The sequence below is a fragment of the Apis laboriosa genome, unplaced genomic scaffold, assembly GCF_014066325.1.
Source record: "Apis laboriosa isolate Shangri-la unplaced genomic scaffold, ASM1406632v1 scaffold18_cov149, whole genome shotgun sequence".
Lineage (NCBI taxonomy): Eukaryota > Metazoa > Arthropoda > Insecta > Hymenoptera > Apidae > Apis > Apis laboriosa.
This window is the reverse complement of record NW_025222233.1, coordinates 164,609-176,239: the sequence shown is the minus strand read 5'-3', so window position 1 is coordinate 176,239 and position 11,631 is coordinate 164,609. Positions and strand designations below refer to the sequence as shown.

At 39.7% G+C, this 11,631-nt stretch overlaps 2 protein-coding genes across 3 annotated transcripts in view; both read left to right on the top strand.

Moving 5' to 3' along the window:
• The window catches only part of LOC122712068, an 8,316-nt gene extending 2,155 nt beyond the window's left edge, over positions 1–6,161 (top strand). Inside the window, exons 2-5 of the mRNA XM_043931385.1 lie at positions 198–3,998; positions 4,534–5,378; positions 5,482–5,625; positions 5,935–6,161. Of these exons, the coding sequence (XP_043787320.1) occupies positions 198–3,998; positions 4,534–5,378; positions 5,482–5,625; positions 5,935–6,156 (5,012 nt within the window). The 3' untranslated portion in view covers positions 6,157–6,161. The remainder of the gene's footprint in view (positions 1–197; positions 3,999–4,533; positions 5,379–5,481; positions 5,626–5,934) is intronic.
• A 14-nt stretch (positions 6,162–6,175) lies between these two features.
• Positions 6,176–11,425, top strand: LOC122712065 (ralBP1-associated Eps domain-containing protein 1). 2 transcript variants are annotated; one of them, XM_043931381.1, is made up of 5 exons: positions 6,176–7,495; positions 8,210–9,491; positions 9,581–9,645; positions 9,983–10,079; positions 10,203–11,425. In XM_043931381.1, exons 1-5 carry the CDS (start codon positions 7,322–7,324, stop codon positions 10,385–10,387), a joined length of 1,803 nt encoding a protein of 600 aa, XP_043787316.1. In that variant the 5' UTR covers positions 6,176–7,321; the 3' UTR covers positions 10,388–11,425. The 2 variants fall into 2 exon arrangements, with proteins under 2 accessions (XP_043787316.1, XP_043787315.1); XM_043931380.1 differs by having other exon boundaries at positions 6,179–7,495; positions 9,878–10,079.
• Positions 11,426–11,631: the final 206 nt, after the last annotated feature.

The window sequence follows — 11,631 nt, the reverse complement described above, 5'->3', positions numbered from 1 at the left end:
AGAGAGAGAGAGAGAGAGAGAGAGAGAGAGAGGAGAAACGATACAATAAAAATGATTCGGAAGGAGAATCGTTTTTTTTCTTTTTTTTTTTTCTTTTTACTTTCGAACAGTTTAAATGTAATATATTTAAATATATTCGAACGATGGTTTCAGTTTTCTAAGATTTTCTCGTACAAACCCATCCCATGTGAATATAGGGAAAAGCAGCAGATGGCCACCTAAGAATAAACTCGTACGAAACCAACAATATTGCCAACAACAGCAGCAGCAGCAGCAACAGCAGCAACAGCAGCAGCAACAACAACAGCAACCGCATCACATACAGCAACAATTATCCTACAACCCGAAACCATTGGTCCTGTACGATCAAACGTCGAGCAACGTCGCCCCACCACCGGCCCCGACCGCCTCCTTTTTAATCGCTTCCTCCACGTACACTCACGGCTCGTTCTCCGGCGACCAATACAACAATTCCGGAGTCACGTTGATACCCCAACCCTACTTCAAACCGCCCGACGTGCAAACCTTCTGCTTGATCCAAGATCGGCAAAATATCCAGCAACAGCAGCAGCAGCAGCAGCAACAGCAGCAGCAACAACAGCAGCAACCTCAACCGCAGCAGCAGGAGCAGCCAACCACCCACGCCTCGTACTACAACGTATCAGCGACGAACACGTGCAACCTGCAAGGGATCAATGCGACCAATTCCCCGTTCCAATTCCCGAATCTGAGCCCGTACGCGGCCAATTTCACCAACAGCCAGGTGAATCCAACCGTTCAAACGGGTGGCGGTGTTCACACGGGGCAAATCTTTCCTAGCCCTCCCTCCACCGGCCTCGTGTTCGGCGGGCTACAGGCGAGGGGGGGGGAGAAACCCGTGGCCGGATCCGGGGCGACGCTCGAGATCTCCTCCTCCTCACTGAAGGGGAGCAAGAGCAAGTTACCGACCGCCGGTAACAATTCGCAGATAGTCGCCAGCGCGACCAGCGTCGAGAATTACAACGAATGGCCGTCCCAACCGCAGATCACCCCCTCCTCCTCAACGGACGTTTTGTTCAACATAAAGGCGGCTGCGACAGGGACGACCACGAGCACCGACGATGAGGGGAATCAACGGGAGACAACGACCGGGGGGAATAACGTGGTTCTGGAGAAAACGAACGTGTCCGCGAGCGTGTCGGCCAAGGCCCAACAACAACAGGAGGAGCATTACTCGGACGAGTCGTCGGCGAGTTTCGATTTCACGATCGAGGCCGAGAAAATGGTGTCCGCTCTCTGCAACATATCCTCGAACGATATAAACAAGGAGGAGGGGAAGACGGACAAGTCGAATTCGACACCTTTGTTCAGCGGGGCCGGGGACACAGCGTCGAACAAGAACGCTTGGTTCACGGAGTTTTGCGCCGATTACGGGACAGGGACGTCGATAGCCGTCCAAACGGACGGCCCTTGCGTGGACAGGGCCCAGTATCAAGAGTTGTTGAGAAAAGTGGTGTATTGGGGCTGCACGGAGGCGGAATTAGTGTTGAACAACAGCTCGAAGACGAATCCGAGATGCGGCTGGTTGAGAAACTTGTCCACGGCTACGAAAACGGCCGTCACCAAATCGTCCACCTGTTTCCCGATATTTGCCGGCGATCGGGTGTTCGTAGCCGATCTGATCAACGCTTTGCTGCGCATAAGCAACGGTTGGCTGATACTCGACAATTACTTGAACAAGCAACATTACCCGAGCCTGAGCGAGAAATTCGATTGCGAGTTGGTCAGGTGTTTCCGCCTTTGGGAGGAGAGCACCCACGAGCTGTTGAATCAGATCGTCCAAACGTTCCTCAAGCTCGAGGAGGGGAACGTCGACCCAACGACGAATAATTTCACCACCAGCAACGAGCAAACGAAATCAGAATCATTCGGAACCTCTTTTCCAGGTGACGTTTCAGTTTACACGAATCGCGACTTGTTCGATCCATCCTCGTCCACGTCTATCATCGCTACCGCCCCGTCGAAACAGAAGGTAGCGGCGGATAATAAAAAGGATAGTGGCCAAGAGGTGGCGTGTTGCGGCGGCAACTCGGTCGGCCAATTGTCCGCCTGCGGTAGCCTGCGTAACTTCACCTTGTACGGCCAGGCTGAACAGAAACAGCAGCAGCAACAGCAGCAGCAGCAACAGCAGCAACAGCAACAACAACAGCAACAACAGTCCTCCTCCTCCTCCTCCCAGAAAGAGTCGAAATTGCGAAGTAAGTGGACAATTACCGAGCTAAGGAATCTAACGACAACCGTGCATCCCGATATCTTCTGTTCAGGGCACGCTAAATCCGGGGGACAGGCGAACAGTAGATACCGTTCCAGGGGTAGCTCGTCGTCAGGGAAGAACGAGACGCCTACTCAATCGTTGAACGCCGAATTCTTTCACCTGAGAAGCAAGATACTGACGGAGAGCAATCAAGACTCGTCCAGGCAGCAATGGTTGTACCACAACAAGGAGAAGAAGCAAGATTTCCCCGAGGCAAAGGTCTCCTCCTCCTCCCCCTCCCACGTGACTGAGAACGTGGACGGCATATTCAGACTGCAGCGCCAATTGGACGTGGAGAATTGCGACACCGGTTACGGGCAGAAATGCTTGTCGAGGGTGGAATCCTCATTCCTCAATCCATCGATCAGCCTCGAGTCAATGTATTTCCCCGCAACGGGCGAGCACGACGCGTTCTATCCAAGTTACGCTGTTTGCCCGCCACCCTACGCATCCCTCGATTACAAAAACTCGAAGACGAGCTTCGACTCGTCCCAGGGTCACAGCAACAGGAACAAGACGAACGTGGATCTCGTATACGTGGGTAAATCGTCGACCAGCCAATTGGAATTGGCCGCGGTCCCCAAGGACAAGATGACGTTGCTCAGCCAGATCGAGCCGAGCATACCCGAAAAATCGTCCGAGGAGATGACCGCAAATTTGTCCGCTTGGTTCGCGAGCATGAGGAATCCGGACAATCCAAGGCAGATACCGTTCATGAATCTGACCGACGTGAACGCCGCGGATACGATGGTTGCGGGGAGGGGATCGGCAGCCCGCCAAGACATGTCGAAGAACACTATGGATCTGACCAATTGCATCAGGCAATTGCAGATAGACGCGAACCGCCAATTTCAAACGTTGCAGAACATACAGAGCGTGCAAAGCGCCCCCTGGAACGCGTACAATTTGATCAACAATCGCGTCCAGGTGCAACAGGTGCCGGAGGAGTACGACAGCTCGGAGGACGTGAGGGTGTACATGAAGCCGGGCAGTTACAACGTGCCCAAGAAGAGGCATCAGAGAAGGTCGAACAGACGTTTGGAGAATTCGACGAATTCGAGGAACGTGGCGAACGGGTCGAGTCACAACGCGAGGAGCCATTACGGAGCGGGCAAGGAGAAGTTCTGCGTCCCCGCGTCCTCCACTCCCGTCTCGAGGCCAGCGAGCATCCCCGCTTCGACGGCCGGCGTGAACAACAACGGGTCGGGCACGATGAAATTACCGTTCCCCGCGACCCCTATTGTACCACCGCCTACATTCTCCCTCGAGAATTCGCCGAGGATCTTGAAACGATCCGACGTTTCCAATTACACCGTGTCCGAGGACGTGACATGGAAGGCCGCCTGCGCCTCGGCCGAGATCCTGTTGGAGGCTTTGAACGTGAAGGAGGACGCGGATTTCAAGAAGCCGGAAATGGAGAGGTCGGTGGACGTGATCGGTGGTGAAAAGTACGGGTGCGACGATAGTGGTGCGATAGTGGTTAAGAAGGACGATGACGCGATGATGGAGGAGGGGATGGCAGTGGGGCAAACAGGCGCGGTGCAAGGAGAGGAGAAGTTGGAGGAGAGCATCTCGAAAAATTTGAAGGAGAACAACGACGGTGTATCGAGTTACGAGGCGTCCGAGGATGACTCAGGCTCCACGAATCATTTCTCACCCAACACAAGTATCAACGAAGTTTCACAGTTATCTGGTAATAAAAATGGTAATAATTATTATCGGTCGAAGCGCTTTAAGAGAAAAGAAAAAAAAAAAGAAAAAAGAAAAAAAAAAAGAAAAAACGTTGCCTTTCTTGTTAGACGTTTCCTTTCCCCCCTCCTCCCCCCTACCCCCTCCCCTTTCTTTCTTCCTTCCTTTCTTCCTTCCATTCTTTTTTTCTTTATTTTTTTCTTCTCCATCCCGATTTCGTTTTACGTTTTACGTCGAAGTGAAAACAGTCGAATCTTGTATTTATTTATTTTTTAATATGAAAGATGAAATTTAAAATCTCGCTTTTAATACTAGAAGGACGGAAATTTGAGAGAAATTTTCAATTTTCACGTTATCACGAATATGACGTATAATAAACGTAAGATAATTAAACGACAACAACAACAAAAAATAGTAATTTGTTTTGAGAAAGTGAGACGAGTGTTATTTAAAAAAAAAAAAAAAAAAAAAGATACGTGTCACGTTAAGGCAATACTTCCGTTCTTCCAGCATTAAATATCGCAATATTTTATGCAGCTACCCGTTAACAGGTTCTAGTAAAATGAATGTAAAAACGGACTCGTGGTTAATCAAAACTTTGAACAACGCTAACATGGCAAATAAGCAGAAACGGCGGAAAAACAACGCTGTCCAGCAACATAGCTCCGAATCGTCGAACAGTTCGGTGACAGAGAACGAGCAAACGAATCCTATCGTCTCGTTGGTGTCCAACAGTACGATAACGACGGTGGCGACAACGACGACGACCGTGAAAAATCTCCAACAGACGATATGCTCGAGGAAAAGTTCGTGCGTCTCGTTGAACAACGACCAGACAACGTCCGAGGAGACGGAACGTGTCGTGGGGAAAGCCACTTATTCCGAAACTGTGCGCCGCTGCGCCTCCTTGAGCGCATCCTTCTCGGAGAAGAAAGAATTTTCCAAGAAAAGCAAATTAAACATTGCCAATGTGTCAACGATTTGCAGCACTGTGATACCGATACCCGGCCGTAAATGTCAGAGAAAAGATTTCGAGAAATCTTACTATTTGTTGCACAGCAGATCCCGCAAGTGTTCTGGGAAAAAGGCAACGAAAAATTGCGAGATCGATGGTGATTCTCAATCGATGGAGGGAACGTTGAAATCGACCGTCGCGGTGAAGCACGGGAAAAAAAGGGAGAACGCTGGATGCATCGAATTCTTGGACGGGAAATATGGTGGGAAGACTAGCGACAGAGGTTGGTCCGTATGGTACAGTTCGAAGAGGAAACAGAGTCTTAGCCCGCTTGCGCTTAGCAAATTGGAAATGATACATCAAACGGTTTGGCAAATGGATGAAGCAGAAGTTTTCAAGTGTCCATCTTCGGGGGGCAATAATCAATCTTCTACATACACGGTCAGTTTCTTTGTATAAGAAACTTGTATAAGAACTTTGGTATGTTTATATATATGTACGTGTAAGTATGGTGAATTAATATTTTGCCGATATTTCCTTTTAGATCGAGGACTATTGTAAAGTCATTAAAAGTCCAATGTTCCTAGAAACGGTTGAATACAAATTAAAGAATCGAGTTTACCATAAAGTGGAACACGTCGTTAGAGACTTTCGTCGTATTGTTTATAATTCAAAATTATATCATAAGGTTTGTATCTTGGGTTGTTTAATTCCTGAAATTTTCTTCAAAAAATCGATTGGATCTCGATAAAATGAAGAAGGGGATTTGAAACTCGCGGTTGAACTTCGGATCTATTCGGCAATAATCGGATGCGATCGGCTAAAAACCTTAATAATTATACTATTACTGTCTTATTCTCGAACCGATTGCGTCCGATTATTACCGAGTCGATACGAAATGGTGAATAAAAGTTTTGAGAGTTTTATCTGATTTTCAAAAGTTTCAATTTCTATTAAAGAAATTTACTTTAAATTTTTATCAATCGTTTTATCGCAGGATGATCATGATCGAGTAAAAGTAATCGAAACACTATCGAAGAAACTCGAAGAACTTTTCGAGGAACATTTCGCGAGTTGGGACTTCGATAATATTAGCGGTAGTCCAAGGGAAAGTTCACCAGTGCTGCATCGATTTAAAACGGCTGGACAAAAACCGGTAACTGGACGTTACGGCAATACGAAGAAATGTCAGTCTTCTTCGATTACCGAAAATATATAATATCTGCCATTAGTAATATGCTTTTCTGCGACATCGAACTACACTTGAGGAATTATCGTGCCTATGATTCATGGTGACATTTCATTACGCATTTGCAATTCATATTATTATTAGATTAACAGATAAACTAATCGCATCGAGTTTATGTAAAATTGTTAGATTCGAAATTAAGTATATCTGTAAGGATCGATCATAATAATACGCTCTAGTCACGCATCAGTTCGTATTGTTGTCACAACGTAAGCGTTCTACGGTTTTTCTTTCGCATCGCAGTTTGCTACGTTCAAACAATTTTCGTTTATTTTCAAAGAAGCGAAAGTTTAAACGCTTAGTTTTCTGGTACATACACCCGTATAAGATAATGCATCTTAAATGTGAAACAAAACGATAGTTACATTTACCTTTTTTATACCACTGAATTATATAACAAAAAATAGTTAATGACATTGCAATGATCATAGTCTAAAACTTGACAACATTTAATTAAAAGAGAATAATTCGACGCTATTTTGTCCTAGCAAGATTAAAACACGATTAAACAAAAGTAGTGGGAAAAACGATCAAAATATTATAAGAATAAAATAATTTTTCATTTGTAATATTATCGTTATGCGTGAAATATATTACATGAAAATAAAAAGAAGACAAATATTATAATAGCAAATTGTACTGTCAAGCAAATAAAAAGATTGACCAAATAAAAGATTTAGAAAAATTTAAAATCCCGCGTTATCATCATGGAAGAAAACGCATGCGCAGTAAGAACACTTATAATCCGATAAAGTTAATGCGCACATACCGTAGAAACGTCAGTTGTACAGTTCAGATAGTGTGCGCACATGAATTATAATAATGTCAAACACCGAAGGAATAGAAAGATGGCGGTCGAGCGGTAATTTTGTGATGCATGGGATGTAGTCTACAAATGGTGTCTTACGTTTCCAAGGGATTTATCAAAATCATAACATTATCGTGCAATGTGACTACATACTGATCACGACCGTCCTGTGAAGCAGACCGTGTCAAGAACGGAAGAACAACGAATAAGAGGGATAGAAAAGATAGAAAGAGTAAGAGAAGAAGAGAGTACAGAAAGAGAACGGACCCAGTTTGTACGTAACGAGTGTAAAAGCGGTTCATTGCTCCGCTCTGATTTGTCGCCAAGATGGATTGGGAGTCGATCACGATGGCTAGTCTTCACCTAACGATGACCGAACATCAATATTATGAAGACATATTTAGTTATTGCTGTGAAAATGCAGACAGCGATAGTGTACCGGTAATCAAAGTTGCCGAACTATTACGCTCGGCAAATTTACCAGGAGTTGTCACGATGAAGGTAAATTACATTTATTCATTGCATATAGTCTGTCAGCTGTTAGTTTTTTGTCATATGTACAATTATAATATTAAAATCATAGAATCTTTTTAATCATAATGAAGTGGGCGTTTAATTTGTTTAATATAATGTAATATCGGCAAATTATGAAAGCTCATGAAGGTTAGGATTAAAGAACTATTATGAGAAGATTATAAGCATTGTAATTAAATTATAAACAAAGTAGTTAAGTATGTCTTCATAATTTTAAATTGAAAATAAATCAAATATAATTTTTTTCAACCATTGCTTTTGATATGTCAATATTAATATGTTATTGTTATAAATATTTAAAAAAAATTTATGATAGAGAATGTTTATAAATGAAAATTTAAAATTCAAAAGAATTTAATAACAATTAAATTTTAAATATTTTAAATATTTTAAATATTTAATAGTTTTATATATTTTATAAATATAATTTGATAAATAATAATATAAAGAATATAACATAAAAAAATATAATATAAACATTCGAATTTTCTTAGTAATCTTTAAAATAAATATGTGTAATACAATTATATATTAATCTAAGTTGTTATTTTTTGGGGAATATTTAATATAACATATTTTAAATTGTGTATATCAAATATAAATATATATTTAAAAACAAATTTAAATAAAATTAATCGATTATGCACAAATATATAATACAAAATATATTTTAATTTATAGATATTGGATATCTGTTTTGGAACTGAAGCAGCACACATTGGTACGCATCTTGGAAAAAAACAATTCTTTGTGCTATTAAAACTTGTAGCAGCTCATCAAGCAGGACTTAGTATCCGTAAAGATATAATTACTATGCCTTTGGATGTTATTACATTACCAAGATTTACTTGGCCAGCATCCGGAGAAGAAGATGGTAGAAGAAGTTCAGATTCAAATAGGGCAATGAAGAGTCACCGCCATGCTCCAGAAAGTACTACAGAAAGTGAAAGTGAAGCAGAGTCTCCAAGAGAAACTGGTGGTAGTACAGATTCTCCAACACCAACAAATAGTATAATACAGGAGAGAAATAATGATATAGGTGGTGAAACAATATTAGATTCTGTATCTGGAGGTTGGCAAGGATTGTTAGTATCTGAAGAACAAAGGCAATTATTAGGAACTGAAGAAGAAAGTTCAGAACGTCATAGCAGTGATGAAGGTGAAGGAGATGGTGATGGCTCAGGATTTCCACCTGAAGAAGTATGGATAATTAGTGATGAACAACGTGAATATTATACTACTCAATTTTCACAATTACAACTTGATCCTGAAGGACTTCTACATGGTTCCATAGCCAGGACATTTTTTGAAAAGTCTGGACTTCCTTTAGGAGAACTTAGTCGCATTTGGCAATTAGCAGATATTACCAGAGATGGAGCATTGAGTTTACAAGAATTTTTAGTGGCTATGCATCTTGTTGTGTTACGAAGAAATCATGTGCCTCTACCTGATGTTTTACCTCCACCATTATTAATTCCTTTGCTTAAGCAAAAGACTGGTCCACCATCCATTCCACCAACTACTACTATTCAAAAAACTACTCCACCTAATACTTCTGGTACTCGTGAAAGAAATAAAGAATGGACAAAATTTGTTGATTCGCCGACTGGAACTAGCAGTTCTTTGACTAGTCCAGGTTTACAATTAGTAAATTTTGATTTTCAAAAATCTGCTGTTGAAAAAGATCCTAAAATTCTGCATCCTGTACCATTGCGTTTGACACCTGAAGCAGCAATTCTTGCTTCTGGAGCAAATGGCAACGCTAATAGCTGCACTACATTAGGAGATGATGATCTCCAACGTACAGCAAGTGCATTGGTGCAACGACCTCTCATTAAAAAACCACCTCCACCTCCTGAAGAAGCTATTATAGTAACTCCAAAGAAGGAACCACCGCCTCCACCACCACCCAGACCATACAGAACACATGCAAGAAGTTCTAGTCTTGATCTTAATAAATTAGGTATATGTTGCTACCAATACTGTGCGATACTTTTCATCTGTGGCTGAGAAAGCAAAGTTTTACGCTTCAAACTGTGCGCGTTCTTGTAGGGAAAAATGGTCAAAGTTTCCTTGGAGCACCTCCGCTAGTTCCACCAAGAATCTCTCCTGGAATTGTAAGTATTTTCACTTATTTTTTTTTAAAAAACTATAATGAAAACTCAATTATGAAATGTTTAAATTAAAATTATTAATAATGAGACCTACATTTAATTAAGCTGCTTTTATGGATCTGCACAGTAGATATTTCAGATATTTTAGATGTTAACAGTTATGGATTCAGAAAGTTAAAATGTGTAGGCAAAATTATTGTTATAAAGAAAATTTTGTCATATATCTCTACTACAGACTTCACCTCGAAAATTGGTTGGTCAAAAAAGTGAGGGAGAGGGACAAAAAGCCCTAAATGAAAATCAAGGTTTTGTTGCTGATTTTTCTCACTTTTCTCCAAAGAGCGAACTACCTGAAAATTCATCTCTGGAAACTCCACAATCACAACAATTTACTGGTGTCTGTGGTGCGTTTCATATTTATAGAAAACCAAGTCCAAGTAAGTCTTTTATTTATTTTTTTTATTAAAATCTTATATATCTCTATGGATTCTAAGATATTATAATTTTTTTTCTTTCTTTTTTTTTTTTTTTTTTTTTTTTTTTTTTCTTTTTTTTTATAGAGCGAGAAGGTGGAGATGAAGAAGCTCCCAAGGATGAAGTGGAAGAATCAAAAAAATTAACATTACAAGAATTAAGAGAAAAAAACGCCGAATTGCGATTAGTTTGTGAAGAATTAACACGAGAATTAGCTAGCGCACTTCAAGAACGTATAAATCTTCGTGCAAAACTTTTACTTTTAACATGATGTAATTTGTTATTATCTTTAAAGACTCCAAACTGTGAATTATCGATTTTTCCTAAATTTGTTGTAAAATCGAATATCTCATGTGTCATGCTAGTCTAGAATATTTCTTTTTGCAAAGTTTCATAACAGTTAGCGTAACCTAAAATTAATATTTCAAAACAAATATTAATAAAAATTATCTAATTATCTAATTAACTATTCAATCTATTTCCACTGTCGGTTATTGTTTAAAAAATTAATTAGATTTCTAATGTCCTTTTGTATATTTTTAATGTTTTAGAGATATGTGATTTGCTAATATATTTATAAATATTTTAATTCATAGGAAAAAATAGATGTTTTAATTGTTAGTAGAAATATTAAAAAAATATTGTTAACAAAAGTTCTTTATGGTTACGCTATTCACATTTTATTCTCTTTCACAGATAATTCCAGTGTGCATTATTAGAAATGTGGATACAAATATTGTAGTAACATCTGCCACTCTCTAGTATTCTAATGTTACACAGCATTTTAACGTTCAAATAATTTTAAAAACTTATATTTTTTATGCATAAGATTATGCTAAATTGCTGAGAAATAATACTTTATATATATTAAAGAATTTTTAAAGTTGAATAGAAAAATTGCATCAAAAAGGGGAAAGTAGAAAAGAAAAAGAGAGAGAGAGAGCGCGCGCGCGAAAGCGAAAGATGGTTACTGTATACTACAAAACTATGAAAAACATAGTATAAAAGCGAGTGATGAATGTTTATTGTTTATGGCAACAAAATAAAATTGTATTTTCGTATCGCTGTACAACCAAATTTTTCACAGCATGACATAACGGATTGGTATTCCTAAAATGTTACAATATATTTCATTTCGTGATGATAATAATTGTACATAGCAAATAGGATTAAAACAAGGAATGAGAGAAAATGAAATCTGCAGGAACAGAACATTCAAAGAATAAATATACTTTAAAAAAAATCGTTAATACTTTTAATCAATTTGTACGTTCTATTTTCTCTATTCTATATAGATTATTCAATTGTATTTTTAATTGTAATACAAAATATTACATCAAATTATTGTTTTCATAAGTCCAGACGATTTTATTTGTATATAAAGACAATGTTCTTGAAATTATTCGATATCATTATAAAAATTAATTTAATACTATTAAGAAATGTTGAATTATTTTTTGTGCCATACGATATAAAACTTTAATAACATTGTAATTAATATTATTACCATTTCTT